This window comes from Lonchura striata, chromosome 2 (assembly GCF_050655825.1).
Source record: "Lonchura striata isolate lonStrDom1 chromosome 2, ASM5065582v1, whole genome shotgun sequence".
NCBI classification, from domain to species: domain Eukaryota; kingdom Metazoa; phylum Chordata; class Aves; order Passeriformes; family Estrildidae; genus Lonchura; species Lonchura striata.
In genome coordinates this window covers 33,322,718-33,342,476 of record NC_140704.1, presented here as the reverse complement: position 1 = coordinate 33,342,476, position 19,759 = coordinate 33,322,718, and the positions used below count along the sequence as shown (strand labels likewise).

General features: G+C 40.4%; 1 protein-coding gene across 2 annotated transcripts; it reads right to left on the bottom strand.

Moving 5' to 3' along the window:
- Positions 1 to 314: 314 nt before the first annotated feature.
- On the bottom strand, positions 315 to 18,165 carry NFE2L3 (NFE2 like bZIP transcription factor 3). 2 transcript variants are annotated; one of them, XM_021538219.4, is made up of 4 exons: positions 18,043 to 18,165; positions 5,865 to 5,966; positions 4,938 to 5,021; positions 315 to 2,548 (listed from the first exon to the last, which is right to left on the bottom strand). In XM_021538219.4, exons 1-4 carry the CDS (start codon positions 18,049 to 18,051, stop codon positions 1,349 to 1,351), a joined length of 1,395 nt encoding a protein of 464 aa, XP_021393894.1. In that variant the 5' UTR covers positions 18,052 to 18,165; the 3' UTR covers positions 315 to 1,348. The 2 variants fall into 2 exon arrangements, with proteins under 2 accessions (XP_021393894.1, XP_085424219.1); XM_085568093.1 differs by lacking the exon at positions 18,043 to 18,165 and adding an exon at positions 14,114 to 14,366.
- Between the last annotated feature and the right edge of the window lie 1,594 nt (positions 18,166 to 19,759).

The window sequence follows — 19,759 nt, the reverse complement described above, 5'->3', positions numbered from 1 at the left end:
GTTCAAGTGATATTTTTAATATACCTGAATGTAAGTTTAGTCCATTGTAATCATGCCATGACCAATGAAAACTTTTTAAATACCAGTTTTATGTGTTTTAATTATAAAATTAACAAGAAGTATTTGTTATCTAGAAATTAATATTAGTAGTTATTTTCATAATAATATACCTCAACATTCCTTCCTTATCATTCATTACAGGCTTTTTAGGCCATCTCTTTTGCAGACCTTTTTCAGACTGTAAAACAGTCTGAAAGGATAGGATGTTGTAAGTATGTAAGTGAATAAAACTTCTCCTTTCTAAGGGCACAAATAAATGTCAAACGAAAAAACTTTATTTGGAGAACTATCCGAGTGTAACCTTGTAATTACAAGTATAGATAATTAGTAATTTGGTTCAATTTAATTTAAAAACTAAGTAAAATGTATATTTTAAAAAATTAAATCTGGAACATTTAAGACATTTTAAAAACATCAGTTAAAAAAGCCACAGAGAAAAACACAAGTACTTCTTGAGGAAGGTGTCAAAATGGGAGGAAAAGAGAAGGCACACAAATAAATATCACAGTCACTAAGAAACAGAACTCCTTCACTATTGGTCGTTGTTGTGGAAAAAAGTTGAGAATTATTTAGTTGCAGAGGATGAAGATAAGAAAATACTGAATCAGGCAGTATTTTTCAGTATGTTTGCAGGTTGAGTGTATGAGTTGTAAAATTAAGTGGCAGATCATCTTTGCTCGGAGTTATGATCCTGAAAGTAGTGAGGAAAAATGCAGTAGCCTCCTGGACTGCTCTCAAAGGAAAACCAGAGCCGTCCTGAATAAATGCAAAGCATGCAGTTACCTCTTGAGCCTTTGTAAATCCACAGTTAATTTAAGTTGAAGATGCACTCAACTATATTTTTTCTTTCAGTGTTAGAGAATAAAATAAGGTCATTTTCTGTAAAACAGTCAGGTATTCAAGACTAAAACATTTTTTTGCATGTGTAACATTGATCCGAAGTTGACTTTCATCCCTCACTGATGTTCTCCCCTCTGCCCCCCATTACCAGTAACTAAATTGCTAGTTTTAACATTGGTCTATAAAGCTACACTACACTCATGGTCTAGCTCCTTTAATTCTAACTAAAATTAAACAGATTTCCTCATCCAGAAGCCTCAGCTCAAGGACCTTCTAACAGATCATGGTTGAGTTTGCCAGACCCTTGAACATAGAGTGTTTCTCCTCAGGTGTAGTTGTTTCTGTTTGAACTGCTGTAATCACTCACCCTTAGTCTTCACACAAGTAATCTTATCATGCTTTCAGGCAAAAGTGATTGAGGTGATCTCCAGTCATCTTACTTTTGTTTCTACTCTTTTCTATTATCTTGGTTCTGTTCAGATTTGGCCAAGTGCTTGGGTATTATGAAAACACTACCATTGCTACTGCAATGAATGACATATTGGCGTGGGTTAACAGGTCGACCCTGGTCATCCCTTAGTCTGCTGAAAATGTCATGGTACAAGTTGTTTAATTTTTGCTTTATCTGGTTGATTGATTTGCTACACTGGGAGTGCTCCTTTTTAAGGCTCTCCTTTTGTGTTTGAAGATTACACACATCTTCTTCCAAGTTAAGAATTGCATTCAGTTTGCGTTTACGACATTTTTGGGCAGCTACCTTGTTTTTTCCTCTTCGTCTGATGTCACGTAGAAGTGATACCTGAGTTTCTGTCAGCTGGTTCTGTGCTAGCATGGTATTGAAAGAGTCAACGGACATGCTCACAATTTCCTCGACTGAAAATGGTATTCTCAGAGCCTTTGCACGACATTCATCCCTGCTCCGGTTTGTAGCAGTAGAATTATGGCACCTATCCTTTACTTCATTTGATTTCTTCATCCACATCTGTTGATGATGCTCTAGAGTAGATGCTGCTTGACTTGGCAGCTGATTATAAGTGTGATTATGGAGAAACTGCTGAAGAACTTCTGTAGGACACTCTGCAACACCTGGATATTCCACATGGCTGTGCTTAATCTTTTCTTGGCAGTGGCCACCAACAGCTCCTAAGCCATGCAAAGGAGCAGATTTAATACTGCTGCTGTATCCAACAGAACCTTCATAGCAGACTGAGTAAGAGGTGGTGCTGTGACTTGAATTCAAAGACAGTCCTGAATCTGAGCCAGGCTCTTCAAAGATCTGGGAAACTTCTGTAGGACTAAAGCCTTCCTCCAAAGCCAAAGACATGAGCTTAATTTCATCAAAATTATTATCATCATGGGCTGTTAGATTTCTAAGGTCAGCAACTGAAAACAGCCCTGTCAAATTTGACCCGTGAAATTGTGATTCTGAACTTGTGTTATCAGAGCTTGATTGAGGGAAAAACTCTTGCCTTTGTAAGAGTCTTGGTTTTGAATTTAATTGAGTGGGGTAGTCTGTTCTTAGTAGCATGGCATCAGGAGGACTGAAACTGTTCTGAAATGTCTGGGTCAAATTTATATTGTGGTGTGAGGATGATGGGTCTTGGCCTCTACTAGGAGTAGCAACTTGTGTATCTTCCAATAAGTTCACCTACAAGATGAAAGGGGGAAAAACGAGATCTTTCATAAAATGAATGCTTCTACACCCCTCCCTTACACAGTCACAATCAATTTATTTTTTAACATTCCACTCCTTGATTCTATTAAAGCCAAATTTTTGTATGTTAAACTCCTAGCTATCTGGAATGCTGTTTCCCATTTGTATAAAGCATAATCTATATTGGCATATGGCAAAAGGAAGAAGGAAGAGTGCAGAAGTGACTGAAGGAATGGGAGGATGACTTGCAAAGGACAGGGTGGGACTGATGAGGGTTGAGAGGTAAAAATGGGACTATTGTCAAGTGTACAAACTATGGCCTATGTGTTCTGTCTGTTCTGATCTAAGATAAAAGTCCTGCTAGGAGGAGTGGTCATGACCCTTCCCTGGTAGTGGTATTGATGATTCAAGGGTGAGCTAGGTCAAGGTGCTGAACTGTTAGAAAACTAACTTTTTAAAGAACATAAACAGCTCATCTGAAGAAGTTAACCATAAGGACTGTGGTGAAGAAAAAAGCAGTGGAAGATGGGAACATTAAGACTGTGCTGTTCCAGACTCACTACTTATTTCACAGTTTGTAAGTTTTCAGAGCTGTGAGGTGCCACATTTGGTTTAGTTCCATTTAACTGAAGTTTACTGCATCCAAAACTCCGCTGAACTGTTATACTGATCAGTTTGTAGGTAACATCCCCCCCACCAAGTCGCACCTTTTGTGGATGTCTTGACTTTAAATTACTACTCAAGATTTTTTTACAAAACCAAGGCTGATATATGATGCTTCAGCCCTGATGTTCAAACAATAAACTGGACTGGTAATGCTGTAGCCCTAAGGCCCACCTTTTCTGGACCTGAGTTATAGTTGCTGGGTCTTAGAAGCACAAAGTCAGTGTCCAAGATTATGTCGGGTGCTTGCTGACAAGCAGAGTAGTCATGAAATAGATCGATACAAAGTACTTGAGAATGTACATCCATCAAATAGGAAGTGTGTAGGATTCCTCTATAGTTGAGTGTCTTTACTGTGTTTCAGGAAAGAACTTTCTGATTGCCATTCAGTGAACATGTAAAAAGCACTTTCCACAGGGAAGGAATGATGTACCGTAAGGACCAGAACATCTTAAGTTCTCTATTATGCTTATTGGGAGCTCAGGTAACAGAAGAAGGTCTTGCCTTATTTCTCCTAGGGGGTTACCTTGTACTAGACCACCTGCAGTCTGCGAGACAGAGATGCTATTTTCAACTAATCTCTTGAAAAGCATGATTAGTCATAAGTCAGCTATCAAAAAATCCCACTCACTGTAAAGACTTGATAATTGGCAGAAACAATCAATCCATATTCAAGAGATAGACTGTCACAAGATGGCACTGTATTAATGATGTTAAATAAAATATGCAGGATGTTACTGTGTATTGTAATAGCTGTATAAAGGCTACAGCCAAATTCCTTTCAAATTTTGAGAACAGAGAAAGCTAAACTGATGAACTTGGACATCTTGTTAGTGTGCAATCCATTTCCAGAACTGAACAGAAGAGGAGGCTAATTTATGGGCTAGAAGGTGCTATCCAAGCTAGAGATTCCCAAAACCAATAAGCATGAAGTTATATTGAAAACACTTATGACTCTGGAAGAGGATCCTATGATGGGAAGCGTATATAAGATGCCCTTGAAGTATTGCAAAAAAGGAATGTAGGGAGTAGCTTCATGGTCAATAGTTGCAGCTATGAGCTGTAGGAGAAGAGAGAAACTTCAATTAAAGTAACAACTGGTTTTTGTGAAGATGGACACACAGAAAGTAAAATATAGTATCAGAGGGCCACAAGATTAAAAAAAAAAACCAGAAACCCCAAAAAAATATAAATGGGTTCACTGTTAACGCTGACTGACCTGATTTGCAGTGAAGATGATCTGTTGTTCTTGAGTAGCAACCCTGTAAGCGCTTGACCCAATATTTATGACAAATGTAATCTTTCACCACAAATACCCAATAAATAAATGTGTAATAAATCAGTGTTGCTCTAGAGAAACACACCAGGAGCTGCTGCATAAATACAAACTGGTATTAGTTTTTAGAAAGGCAACTATTAGTTGAACTAATTGAGTTGTCCAGTAGTTCCATCCAACTTTGAATACCAGATCACAATAAAGACACAGCATATACACCAGACAAATTGGTGGAGGAGATTTTTCAAGTAAACCTAATGAGACCTGTTGTAAAAGGTGGATAGTAGCATCTTGAGCAGTCTCAGGTAAGTTTTACTACATTGATTTGCCAGTAAATTCCCAGAGTGGGTAGGGTAGGCTGTGGTGGTTTTATTTGATAAAACAGAGTAATTGCTGACTATATTCCAATCTATTAGCAGGCAATACCTGTATTTTCTCATTTACCTCTAGCATGTTTTCCACCTGTGATGACAGAAGCTGTAAATAGCCTTCTAAGGAGAGAAGGGAATCCCCATGGTTGCTGTTGCTCTGTGACAAAAAGGGAAACATGGTGTAAAGCACAATTATTTTACCTAAAGGAGGTAAAAAATCAAAGTCTGAGAGGAAATAGAGCACAATGCAATACTGCTGCTGACTCCACCATCAAGTCTTCATCCAGATGGGAGACGACATGTTGCTAGAATGAGCAGAACAGCTCCATGGCCTGACCATCCCTACCCAGCCCACAACATCAGAAATGGGCTTTCCTTTGAAGCTGTACCTCCCCACCAGTGTGGAAAAATCAAGTACTTTTTCAAAGCCAAGCTCTCAGGGGAGTGGCAGAGAGGCTGGCAAGACACCTGGATCAGATGTACTCAGCTCTCACAAAGTCTCAAGAAAACTGAGTGCCCTTTTCATTGTAGCTCTTAGAGAGAACAGTTCAGTGTCCCAAATTTAATTCTACATCTGAGCATTAAGCTTTATATAAATGGTGAGAGCAGTATAATTTAGCATCCATGTCTCTAGTGTTTGTAGGCAAAACCATCCTTGCCCAAAAGCACACCTTCACAACAGAGAAAAATAAACCCAGATTAAAAAATAATTAGTTGCAAGTGTTTCCTGTAAACATCTGAATATTTCAACTACTCAAAAAATAGTGGGGGATTGAAGAAAGGAGGCAATTTTCAAAAAGGTATACAAGCGCATTATTCACAAAGCATTGTCTGAAGTGATAATTTCTTTCCTGCCCTGGCAAGGGACACTTCAAATAACAAGAGGAAATAAATCATTCCTTTCAAAACCCTTTAATACTATTTATCTTAGTGATAAGTTCTGTATCCTGCCTCACTTCCTCTTCAGTTTTCCCTTCTTCCCTTTTGTTTCATCACTTACTTGATATATGTCTTTCTCTTCTTCTTGCAGTTCCAGTTGATCCTGTCCCAGAGGTGGACAGCAATCATCCAAAGCTCCCTGACATACTTTCAGGTCAACATCCTGAAGACACGAATAAAATGGTTCTATTACACAGCATGCTCTCAAAATTAATCTTTTAAAGGCACTTTTTTTTTCTCCAGTGATAGCATTCCAAATAAAATATGCACTGAACAGGTCATGTGGATGAACTGAGTGTGTAGAATTTGGGGGCAGAATAAGACCAGTGTCAGTTCAGGGGGTAGCCACCACCTCTTGTTTTGGTGCCCAGGCACTGAACCCATCTGCAGTAGAAATGGATGCTGGAAACTAATTCTTCTAAACCAAATAACCATGATGTGATTTCATGAAAAGTTTGGACTATCAGTGTCTTTTGGAGGTCATTTCACAACAACATATCCAAGCCAGACAGATACTCAATGATGGAATCTTAAAACCTGCAATTATACATGGCCAGTTAGCAAAATTCCTTGCTTACCTGTATTGTAGTAGCAACTCTGTTTCCCATCACTTCCATGTAGACATTACCCATTTTCATTTATCCAAATGATGGAGATTTTTAATCTCCAGTGATGAGATTGTTCAAATACAGCGGCCTTGGAAACAATTTTCAAATTTTATCTATATTTGTATCATCAGACTTCTTAATTGTTAATTATATAGGTCTGGAGTATTGCTAGAGTAACAAGGAATCAGTGGTAATTCCTATTTTTCAAGTGTGCATTTAGATTTAAAAATATTTTCAATATTTCAGCTTTTGCAGGGCAAGTCTGTGTTATTAAAACGTGACACTCAGTGGAATGGCAGCTGGGAAACCAAGTGGCCACACTGCATTAGTTCCAGGTATTCCCAGCAAAATGCTATGGTAGGAGCAGAAAAGAAGTTTTCAACAGCAGCAAACATGAGATAGTATTCAGTTCTAAAAATCTCAGCAAAAAATTTACTTTACAGGTTTGTTATGAAAGCATGAACTATATAAAACCTGCAGTTGTAATAGTCATCAAAACATATAATAGTTTTAAAATTGTTCCTTCATACAAAACACATTAAAAAGTAAATATAAAAAGTTTTAAAACAGGACTTTGGAGAAAAATTCAATATAACCTTAAAACAAATTAACATTATTTTCAATTTTGTGCATTCTATTTAAATATTTAAAAATATGAAACCTGATTTTATTTTAAACTAATTTCATTTGTTGGCTTTCAATTTTTCTGTACTTTCTTTTCAAGACTGGAAGAAAACTTTGGCTTTATAAACAGCCATTTGTAAAAATAAACAGATCTACAGGGCACTCATCTGTCATTCTGATGTAAGAGTGAAGAGTTCCCTTCAGTGATGCCTAACAGTTTCTACTCATTAGAAATTATATTCCAATACATTATGTCTTCTTTGTCAGCTGCATGTGGAAGTGACCAGGTGGGTTTTTTTATTGCCAAATATGAGAAAACAAATTTACTTGCCTAAAAACAGACATACACATGTGCAAAACAACAATAACAACAAAACAAACCTAACCAACAGTTTATGTAGTTAAAGTGGAGAGGGCATGTACTACACAGACACTGAGAAAGTAGCAGTACTTAGCAAATAGCTGCTTGCAAACACTTGAATGAGTCCAATGAGCAGATCACAGGCATGACAATAGTCACATACTTATGTGCTTGCAAGATCAGGGCTAGGCTTTAATTCTACAGAGAACCAACCAAATACTTGTCAAAATAATGTGACCTGTTAATACTCTAATTAATAAAATTCATGATCATCAAAAGTGAATAAGAAGTCAAGGACAACTGCTGTTAAAGATCTTAAGCAGCTCCTCTGGAGCCAAATGGCCCGGAAAGCTGCTGCTGTGGCACAGCATTCAGCTCCTGGATAACAGAGCAAATTCATTCCTCTACTGGCTGCAGAAGAGGCAAATGCAGGAAATAGTTAGAAATGTGGCATCTATAATGTGATGCCTCTAAAAATCAACTGCAAGCACTGGGTTTGTATATAGAAGATATATGAATCACAAACTTAATTGCTCCTTTTAAAATTTCCAGGGATATAAATCTATTCCCCTGCCAGGGAAAAGAAAAGCTTGGGGGAGCTTTGGGAAGAGCTCATGATGTGTCCTACAGATAATTCAAAATCCTCACAGTTCAACTTTCTTATGGTGGAAAACTGCAGATTATACTGGTCTGCTAAAGTCTACAATGGAGATGGTTTTCCCAAACCACTGTGAGGACATCTAAATTTCTGATGTACCTGATGGGACATCTCCTTTCTGAAGGGAAACTAAATGCTCCTGAAGCTCACAGAAATTTGTGAAAACTGTCTTGTATTAATTTCCTCGAGATGTCAAAAATAACTGAATTTTCAGGTCTTAGCAGTATATTAAACTGCTGTCTGCTGAGGAAATGGAGAATATTTCTGACTACAGATTTTGGAATTTATCCAGAGTCTACATCCATTTTTAGGAAAAAATATATCTATTTTCTCTACTCAGCCATAGATGGTGTCATGGTACACATAGTTTCCAGGCTGAGAGCAAACAGCTGCACTACAGGATCACAACCATTTGCCTACAAGATTCTTGGCCTTAAGCACAGAATGGAGGTCAGAATCTCCCGCTGATCTTTGCACAGGGCTCCTGCTGAGGTGAATGGAGCAGAGGTGCCAGTGGGGAAGGGAGAGAAGCAGGGTCTCACACTGGCAGTCATGCCCATTCCCTGTAGCTTACCAAAGAGAATGTGTCATCTCTTCTGAGTGAGCTTCATATTGCTGCACTGGGTGGCTCTGAAGATGAGTCTTACTAACACCATTTCTTCCTCTAGCAGATGATATTAAAATATACTCATGGCTAGTTATTACTACAATAAGTTTTCCAGCCCTTGAAAAAACTTTTCACCATTACCAGAGCACTTGCTAAGGATCCTGGCCCTGTAGCCAGGTTTTCACAACAGCGGTGGTATAGATACAGCACACACAAGATATTTCACATTGCAAATTTTCACCCATGGGATCATTTCAACGAAGCACTCTATACAGCAATCAACCAGAACCTTTTTGCCTTCATTTCTCTGTTTTGGCTGTTCACAAAAATCCCGTGGATTATGCTGCTAAAGGTTTTTGCTCTTTATTACCCTTTGCACCAGCTTGTTCTTCCTCAGTGATTGAGAATGACCAGCACAGCTCAACAGAATGCTTCCTTCCATGCCTGCTGTATCACTTGGGACTGGCTGCTGGACTACTGCTATGGGGAGAACAGGAGGGGTGTCTCCCCAAGAAACAGTCACACCATGTTTTTGAATAAGGCATTTCATTAAAGATACCTTAATTCTACAGAGTGGATGTACATCTAATGACAAAAGCTTTATTACAGAGTCTGGATATTAATCAATTAAATTAATAAATTCAATTATTAATTGAATTAACAAGAAGGATTAGGTGTAGATAGCATTTACTCAGCACTGTACTGACACATTCAGTATTTCTGTCCTTCTCATCCTTATTTTGCAACACAGGTAATAGAAGAAACAGTAATTGAGTTAAGTAATACCACTGAGCCCAAGAAATTGGGACACCATGTGGTTGTTTCTGTATAGAGAAAAAGACTTAATTTTTGCTGATTGTAGAAGACTTAATAATACCACCAAACCCATCTACTGCAGAAGCCTTTCCACTTCTACCGCTGGAGGGTGTGGAAGTTCATGCCTCCAACAGCAGGCTGTTTCCAAATGGTAAACTGCAACCCCACCCGAAGGCAGCCTTTCATTTGCATTTGGAAGGACTTCTGTCCAAGCACAAAGCCAGGGAGTTACACTCAAATTCTCATCATAAAATAATAATAAAAAAATAAAATTCCAAGTATCTGAAATTTTCATCTTGCTTCTGCCATCTAATATTTTCAGTTTCATTAAAGAACGTGGTCTGAGACTGAATATGATTTACCAAATTATCCACCAGCCTTGTACATGGTGGGCTGGGCTTTAACCCTGCACTTGCCCTTTCCTTAAGGTACAGCTTACCACAGGTCAGCTACAGGCTTCAGTTTGTCAGTCTTTGGGATATTAAAAACAGTACTTTATGCCAAATCTGCTACTTAAGGAGGGACAAGAATCAATGTGGAAGTGAGAGAAAGTATGGTTTTGTGGGTGGCCTGGCCTACACTTAATTGGAAGCATGCAGGCAGGTTTCCAGAGGTTCTTATTCTATGTTAAAAACAGAACATTCCATTTCCAATTAAGTAAACCAGAGAATTGATCTCAGCATGAACTGCGTGTACTTGACATCAAACTATCCTCACATATCTCCTCCTCTTGCTTCCTACACCCATGTCTTATCTGCTGTCCTTAAAAGAATGTACAGGGAGCAGAACTTGTAATGAGACCAAAATAAAAAAAGGTCTACTGTGATGTATTGGATGGGTGAAGAAGATCTCTCTGAAGGAGCAGCACAAAGCATAATCAATCTGTTTTCAGCTATTTATCTGTGTGCGTTTGGCACACAGGACTAGAACTACACAACCCAGGGCTACAAGTGCACAGAAGTATTTGAAGTAGCTCTGGAGTAACAGAAAGGTCTCGCTGGAAGAGAGCAGAGCAGACAGGGTGGCTTGCCTGGGTGCACAGACAGCACTGAGAGGCAGGGAGTACCTGCCCCTGCAAAGCTGCTTCACTGCAGTCAGACTTTGAGTTATCCCTACAGATACCTCAGTGCTGGAGCAAAGGCACACAACCACAATTATTTGCAAAAACCAATTTTTTTGGTGCTGTTTACTCGTGTATCCTGTTCAAGTGCTATCTTCCAATTACTCTACATTATGCTCTCTTTATTTTAGTTGTTAAGTTTTAAACTGCTCCATTGATGTCATTAACCTTTGAGATGGTTTTCTACAAACTTTTGTCCCTTCTCCATTACTAAGTTCACTTCTCTGTAGAATTAGCCCTCTCATTATTAGCTGAAAAGATGTGGCACAGGCCTGGTGCTCTTTGCCACGTTTTGAATAATTAAGTAGCATTTCCAAAATAGAATCATAGAATGGTTTGTGTTGAAACTTCTTTAAGTTTGCACAATACCAGCAGAAGTTAAGCAAAACAGCTCCTAGTAACATAGCCAGTAGTTTCACTTTACTACTTGGTAGAATAAAATACAATTAATAATTAAATATAATTATGTGTATCTGATATAATTCAGTTCTAATTCTAGTGATCTTGCTCTTTGCCTGTGTACTTTAAATATGTGATAATCTTAGAAACTGATATCTACTTAATAGATAAGAAAAACAGGAAGACAAATGTTTCTTGCTGTTTCTCTATATTCATAATAAGCCCTAAAATATCCTGAAAACACCAGAACAGAAAAGTACTTTATTTTTTGAAATGCAGCTAGGGTTTCAGAGGTATGGAGGGTGGAATGGTGGACACCAGAAGAGAAGAGTACTTTATTTTTGGAAATGCAGCTACGGTTTAGAATGCATGGAGGGTAGAATGGTAAATGGACACACCAAATATCAAAGTAACTTCCATGTTATATATGACTCGGCTTAAAAATGACAGTAAACCATGCTAGGTAGGCAATGCAACTGAGTAAATCAAATAGTTCATAGATGTGACTCCAAATGTAGCACCTATCGAACATTTATGTCATATCTACTGTAAATCCTAATAATGCCATCTGGGCTGCCACCAAACACTCCCTGTGTGAGCCCTCCTATGTGCTGCACTGAGATGATGGCACCTCTCCAACCACATGCATTTCAGGGCTTTAGATAGCATGGGCCAGCTGTGTCAGCTATTACAAAACACACATACTGTGTGCACTCTGTTCCAACACAAAATTAACACCAACCTACCCCCCAGATGGAGGCAGAGACAGGTACACGTTGAAGATATAGAGACTAATAATGTTGCCATTTACTTCAATTAAAACATCAGTTTTCATGTTGAAAATAGCTCAACAACCCCTTCAAAATGAGCTTTTAAAACCACTTCTAACAAATACACCAAACAGGTGCACACTCCAGCCATTTGGTCATGTGCAGATGTTTTTCACCAGAAACCAATTTCATTGTAATGACAGACAACATAAAGAATAGAAATTTTCAGTTTCCCTCAAAGTTGCTAAATAGAGCCTAAAGACTGACTAGCAAAATAGATAAAAGAATGCAAAAGTAGACACACAGGATGCTAAATACAGCTGCAACCAGTGGATAAGTAGATAATGAGGAATATATTGGCTTTTGTGGCAAAGCCACATAATAAGAAGTAACAGCACATGCCTTAAGGCAAGTTGAAGGCAAGGTCATCTGTCACGATGGGGGCACTCAGTGAGTATGACCACCAGAGACTCCTTCAGACAGCCCTCTAGGACCATAAAAGGGCTTCCAGTAAGAGGCACATGCATGCAAATTAGTTCTAGGAAAAGTGATGTTTATGTATTAGCTAGTACACTGTAATGAATACATATGGTCTTGACTGTATAAATATCTTGTTGAAAAGTTTCACAATACATTTGATTAGAGGATATATTTTTTGGGTGTGTTCAGCACACTGAGAATAAAGAATGCTTGCTTCCTAATACTTCAAATTGTGTTTTAAAGTTTGTTTTCTGTCCAATTTTGTTATCAGTAAAGTATGAACATCCCTGAGAGTAAACGTGATGAGGGTAATTAAGTTTATTCAGTCACTCTTTCAGACAGAGCACAGTAAAAAGACAAACAAACCAAACCAATCGTGCCCCCTCCCCCCCCCAAAAAAAAACAAAAACAAAAACCAAACAACCAAACCCAAAACATCTTTCTATGCCTCTGGTGTCCCAAAATGCTTTCTTCTGTGGTCAGTGAACTACTTGACATTGGGGTTCTGTAAGATACCTCCCTCCCTTCCTGCTCTACCTTTACCATAGAGTGGGCTGTATACCCTTATTGGCATGATGTAGTCAGTACCGAATAAAGACAAAATTACCCAGAGACCCTTTTAGATAAAACTGTCTGCAATTCAGTTCCAGATGTCTTCCTTTTGAGTCCTCCCAGGCAAACATACTTTCTCAGGTATCCAGCTTATCCAGCTCCCAGCTTTTCCAAGCTATCAGCCTCTCTGCAACACCAAATGCCTGCCAACTCACAGCTCTGAATAGAGAGCACTGTTAGAAGTCAGTCTGACGCTTCAGCTCCCCTAGTATCTTGAGTATCTCCACCCTCCTCCTGACCCTCACCTGTAATTCCTCTTCTACTTTCCACATTTACAACACCCTAATTCTTCCTTTATGCGTGATATTCCCCTCATCTACTCTCACAGGCACTTTTCATCCACCCCCTGCACTGGCAATACCTTGGCTACTCTCCAGAGAGCAGGAAAATGCTGTTGCAAGTCAGCCCTACACCACAACTCCAACTTCCTTTAACACCCTCCCTGAACACTCCTTTGACTAGGCTCTTTCAAACCCTTGCAAAACTAACTTTGAGGTTCTTCTCTTATGCCACCTCTTTCTGAAAAGCCATTAAGTCCTTCCCACACCTCCTTAAGGCGAGCTCTGGCTAACAGGTAAGGACCATTCACAAGCAGGGACTCATCCCATTTGTCTACTTCCAGATGTCTCTCCACAGTAATATTGCCATGTCCTACTGCTCCAAAAGAATCCAGAAGAAAAAAAGAAAAGAATAATTTGAAATATATTCTGTAATTTAAGCACACAGCTTCAGTGGGAAGCTCTCAAATGGATTACAAAAACAGCCTTTGAAGAAAAATCTTCAGAGAAAAGCCTACCTGGTTCCTACTTAACCCTTACTTTACCAAACTTTGACACTCACCAAGGAAAAAAAAAATAAATCCATAACCCAAATTATTCTCACTCAATATAAATACTTCAAATGGTGTTCAAAGTCTGGGATGGATTCCCCCTTCTAGTGCTTTAATACCATAAAACTCTGCTGTTGATGGTATTCAAATAATTGTACTTGTATGAGGTTTTACATAACGTCATACTCAGTTTGACTCAAACTGCCGTGTCTAAAAAGTAACATAGAGACAATGGTACAAACAATACAAATTATCCACTGTGCATCTTCTTCCTTAAATTTTGTAATTCATAAACAACAGCAATGTTATGCTGTTAATTATTAATTAAAGTGGGTGTTGTTTAATCGAGTACAGGAATTCAGCTTTTGGGAAAGGCCTCAAAGATCTGTTGAAAGAATGCAATACATTCAGATATAACAAACCTACCTGACTTGTGTGGGAGCAGAACCTTCCTTCTCTATCCCACCCTGAGCTGGATCTTGTTTCACACAGAGTGCAATGACCTAGCACAGCAACGCCTGCTCTCATTCAAGTACTGCCTCTTCTGCTGGCACAGGCAGCATCACTGCCTGGGGTTCATGTGATTTGGAACAAACATTTTTACTGTAAGACTAACACAGAGAAAAAGTTGAAGAGCTACACATTCCATTCTTGCTAATCCAAATATTCTCCCACATATATTCCACAAGAGATAAAGAAACCATTGAGTTTTTAAACTCCCTTTCTTCAAATGTCTACATACACACATAAACACATACTTGCACACACAGGAATACTGATATACAGAAAAGGGAAAAGAAAATCACTGAACCAACTAGTGCAGTTCTGAACACTTGCAAGACCTTCAGCTAAGACACTGCTGTGTGACAAGCTTCTTGAGACTTTCTCTCTTTGGGAGGGAATACTATGACCATACACATAGGACTGATGCCACATCTTGTAGCACTGAGGCCTCCAGTTTCCCCCCACATTTTTTAAGGTGCTTTGGAAAATGTGTCTCATTCATTTTTCACATGGACTTAGGGGTTAGTGTAAGAGCTTTCAGAAGTGTTGTTGAGGCAGTGTTACATTGAGAAGCTTAAGGAAAATGCAGTTGGCAGAGTGGGGCATGGAATGCAACCCAAGTTATGTGCCTGTAGAATGGCTTCTCTTTTCCCCACCAATATAAGACCTATACCCTGTGTCAGCTATGTGTCTTCCTCCTGCCTCCCCTTTTTTTTTGGTTCTTTCTGAGTTTAAAACTTCAAAATGTACACAGCCACACAGTGTCTCTAAATTTCAGTTTTAGTTTTCCTTATAATAAGCTATTTCTTTGAGCAATCCGACAATACCTTACTTTCCTTCACATTGGGGAAAAATAAGCAGATATGCCCAACTTTACCTGTGTGAGTAATTCAGTGTGGCCTACTCACACATGGCCTACTAAATTGTGTGAGTAGGTTTGAGTAGAACAAAATAGTCAGGCACCCTGTTTTCAATAGGGGATGCCAGCATTCAAACAGGTGCTGAATATTAAGGAGCAAGTGGTGCTCCCATTGTAAACCCTTTCTTAAAAAGAATGCAAGCACAACCAGGACTGCAATCTCATTTTCCAGCAAACTGTGAGAAGAAAGACTAGGTGCAGCACTAACACTGGGAACTGGGAGAAAAAAAAAAAAAAAGAAAAAAAAAAAAAAGCAGCATGAGAAATAATCACTCCAAAGAAAAGACCTGGCTCACTCTTAGGCTTTTTATCTGTTTCCTTAGCAAACATGCCCACTGGAGCCCGAACTCTTGGACTCAGGCGTTCTGCAAAGAGGCAGGGCCTGAAACACCACCTTTCATTACTACAGAAATGAACCCATTTCCTTGCATGAAACGAATGTTTTTCCAGTTATTCAAAGCAAATGTTTATTGCTTTTTTATTTCTTTTCCTCTAAACTCATGGTTCTCAGGGAGCTTAGTCTCAATCTTAAACATCCTGAGAACGAAACCTACAAGCTTTGATTCTGTAGCTGACCCAGGTCAGAACGGTGCAGAGGCATTAAACTAACACCCCTAGCCATAGGGCACATCTACCAACACCTGCTCTGACCTGTTGTAGGGCATGCAGGACAGAGCAGTATGGGCAGTGCAGAACTTGGAACACAAAACCCTTTTTAAATGCAGTCTCTGTAGCAGTACAAACACTTTTATCCCTGGTCCTGCTACATACATCCATCTAAGAAAACTAATTGCAAGACACTGAGATAGTATGATGATTTTCTCCATTAAAGGGTGTAACTTCAGAGGAAATATATTTTTTATTACTAAAGCAATAAAATATTGTGGGGTTTGCATTTCACCAGCAAGCCTATGTTTGATTACAGAAACAAACAGAATGAAATAGTTTGCTGGGAATACAAAAGTTAGGGCTGATTCAAGACCACTGGGCAGCAAGCTGAGTGTAGGAATCCACCTATTCACTTTACTCCTTGTCAAAACCAAAGTGCTCAGGCTGTTCTAACACTGCACCTCATCTTAACACAGGACAGTTTAAACCCCTGCAGTTTAGTACGCTGCAACAGCATGCTTTGGCCAGTGAATTAATCTTCATCTGCAGTTGTATTCAAGAATAATTTTAAGTACTAGATCTCAGAAGATGAGGACCAATAGCTTGCATTGTTTTGCCAGAAATGTTCTCAGCAGGGACTGGAGTCCAATGAATAAAATTAATCCAGGGATGGCAAAATCCAGCTGCAAACTTTTCATGATGCCACACAATATTAAGCAGAAAAAACCCAAATGCTTCCATCTGTTTACATAGACTTTTCATCCTGATCTAGTATGGATAAGAAAAATGCTAAAAATAGCTCAAATCTATTTTTATAAAAGGCAAATTGAAGGTTATAAATCAGCTGAACCACTCTGGAATCCATTATACTTTTACAATAACATTTTGGCAGCATAAGTAGACTCAGTCAAAGCTACCAAAGGTCACCTTAAAAACAAAGATCTACTTTTTAATCTGCGTTTCATGTTTTGGACCTGCCATGTACTTCAAAACGTGAAGTGGAAATGACATGGGGGTTTCTAGACAGATGTCTCTTTACACTTTATTTCAGGACTGAACAATGCCTTATCTTGCTCCAAACATTATTTCACTTAAATGCATTGTGGTAAAGAGAGAGGCCCAGAGCTACACTTAGCAAAGAAATGAATCATCTTCTCTCCACATAAAAAGAGTCATCTCTTACAGTCAGGGTGTTGAAACTCGTTTTGCAACTACTTTACAAGAATAACCAAGTTAACACATGGGGAAATAGGGAAAAAAAAAAAAGAAAAATTTAAAAGGAAAATAAAATCTACCATGCATGACAAATTAAACAATTACTAGTTGATGCTGGTCCATTAATTCACAATAAGAATCAGCTATTCACAATTGTTCAAAATCAACTTGAAAAATGTTGGTAGTTCAACTTGGTATTTCAAAATGTACTGAACTTCAGAGTTAAAATCCCACCGTTTTGGCACTCCTGTACCTTTTATATCCACGAAGTGCACAACAAAAATCCCAGATCATAACCTACGCAGGAAACAATGAAACTCTATTCCCAATAGCAATTTAACCGGGAAAAGCCAGCCTCGCAGCTGAGTGGCTCGGCTAATCTTGGAGCTACAGCTGTACACAATTCCTCAGCTCTGTGCAGGACAGGGCCCGAGCGGGCACAAGGCGACAGAAGCGCAGCACGGACCGCACGAGGTGCGAACAGGGAAGCTGGTCAGCGCTGCTCACTGCTCGTTGCTTACGGCGGGCTCCGAAACTGCCGCGCTGATAACGGGTAGCAGATAAAAGGAGCCCGGAGGTTTGCCCTAGACCCTCTATACTTAAGAAATGCTCCTGGCAAGTGTTGTTAGCGCACTACGACGCACAGGTGCCCCGCGCCCAGGTGAGGGGTGCACCATGCGAAACACTCCGGAGAAGCCGCGCTTCTGCAGATGCGTGATGTTCTTGAGAAGCCTGTGTGCCCACATGAAGAAAACAGCGGCGATGCCGGAGGAAATGCCAAGCAGAACTGTCCGTCCCGGCCTTACAAGCCTGCCCGGCAGGTGACAGCGGCGCTGGGGCCGTGCCCGGGCCAGGGCAGCTCTGCCCGCGCTGCGGTGCGGGAGGCTCCGCGGGGCTCCGGCAGCGCGGGCTGCGCGGCGGCCCGGCCCCGCCGCCCGGGACGCGCAGGGCACGGGCCAACCAGCGCACCGCCGGACCTGTGCCTCCCTCCTGCCGTCTTTTTTTTTTTCCGTTGTGGAACGGCGCCTGGCTCAGAAAAGCGTCCCCAGCGCTCGCTCCCCACGGACACCCCAGCCCGCCCGCCCGGAGCCGCCCGTGCCCCGCTTACCTCCGCCATGGGGCAGCCGCCTCGGCCGGGGCCGCCGCCGCCTCATCCTGCTGCCGCGGCGGGGCGGGGCAGGGCTCCACCCGGGCGGGGCGGGCGGGGCCGGGGGCTCTGGGTCTGGCTGCCCCATCGCTGCCCCACCGCTGCCCCATCGCTGCCCCATCGCAGGCCTTGGCGGGTGCGTGTGCCCCGGCTCCGCGGCTCCAGCTGCCCCCGCTCCTCTCGCCGCCGCCGCACCGGCCCTTCCCGCGGGCGGGAGGCGGCGCCGGGGCGGGACGGGGACGGGGATCCCACCTGCGCGCCCCGGGCAGGAGCAGCGTGCGGCTGCTGAGGGGAGCTGGAAATAAAGGAGACGAGTTACAAGGGGCAGTAGCCGGAAGGAAATGAAAAAATAATACATTAAAAGCTAAGAGATCCTCCACAACCCCCGGTCAATAGAATCTCCTAATAAAGTCACAGGATTCAGATGCAGGTTTTAACTACAATCAACCTGCTGCTTTAAGTATCTTTTCAGTGCCTTTTTTTCTCACCTATCGAACTGTGTTTTCCTCAACACATCTACCCAGCACTATAGGAACTTACTCTCGCATATGCTAGAGATAGATTTTCCAGTTGTGTTCTCTCTGTCCTCTGAAAAGGTCTTGTGTCACTTCTCATCACTTTTACTTATCTGAGTGTTTCAGACTTGTTTTGGTATTTGCAAAGCGTTAGGCTGTTCGGGCAGACCCTGACAGTGTCACTTCTCCAGTGATAACTCTATGTGTAACGGGTGTAGTTGCTCAATTTTGCTGTTATCGCAGATGACATTTCCCTTTTTTTGTGGGGTCCAGTGCGATACCACACAATGAGTGTATTAACAGTATTTCTAACGTTTTATTGCAAAACTTGTTTATTGAAGTCTAACGAAGTAACAACTTTCTTTAAAAAATCTAAAGGTACTGGAATAGGATACAGTCTTCCAGTTTTCCATTGCCAATTTTTTTTGGGTTTTTTTAGTTTTTTTTTATTTTTTTGGTTGGTTGGCTTGGGTTTTTTTGTTTTGTTTTTGGTTGGTTGGCTTGGGGTTTTTTTATTTGTTTTTTGGTTTTCGTTTTGTTTCTTTTCTTTGTTTTGTTTGTTTGTTTTTAAATGCCTAAGTGAGATCTCTGGCTTTTAAAGTGGAAGTAATATTGATTTTGCTCTGGGAAAAATAAATATGTGTGCTAAGGTAAATATATTTGCAATTGTGATTCACTTCATAAAAGCCAAGACAACCACCACAAGCCCTTATATTCCACATTAGACATTGGTATTAAACCTTTAATTTTGGCTGGAGTGAGGGGATTCAGCATGATCAAAATCTGCTTGTAATTTTTATGTTTGTAGATCAAGTCTTTTGATGATAAGAAAATATATGACAACTGAAGAATTTCAATTTGCCTGTAGAATTTCTTGTGAGAGTCAGAGAAGGAACTTGGCACATCCCACTCCCCAAGGAAGACAAGTGCCTCTTTAAGGCCACTATAGGCCACTGCAAGGATATACATGAAACAGGCCTGTTCAATTGTTTAGTCTTCAACAATTAGTGTTCAAAATGTTTAATAGAAGCTCTGAACAGTTACAGTTGCTTTTAACTGCTGGTTTTCGTCTCAACTGAGTTTTAAATCATGGTCCTTATGACACTCAGCAACACACATGGACCACTAGAGAGGGACTCAGGCTTGCCCAGATACCTTAAACT

What these genes read in the sequence shown, in the direction of transcription:
- NFE2L3 (XM_085568093.1), bottom strand. Translation starts at nt 14,215, where the DNA reads ATGAGAGCAGGCGTTGCTGTGCTAGGTCATTGCACTCTGTGTGAAACA. An exon ending in TCTGCTCCCACACAAGTCAG is followed by an intron (nt 5,967 to 14,113) that starts GTAGGTTTGTTA and finishes TCGTGTCTTCAG; the next exon opens with GATGTTGACCTGAAAGTATG. An exon ending in AAGAGAAAGACATATATCAA is followed by an intron (nt 5,022 to 5,864) that starts GTAAGTGATGAA and finishes TTTTTGTCACAG; the next exon opens with AGCAACAGCAACCATGGGGA.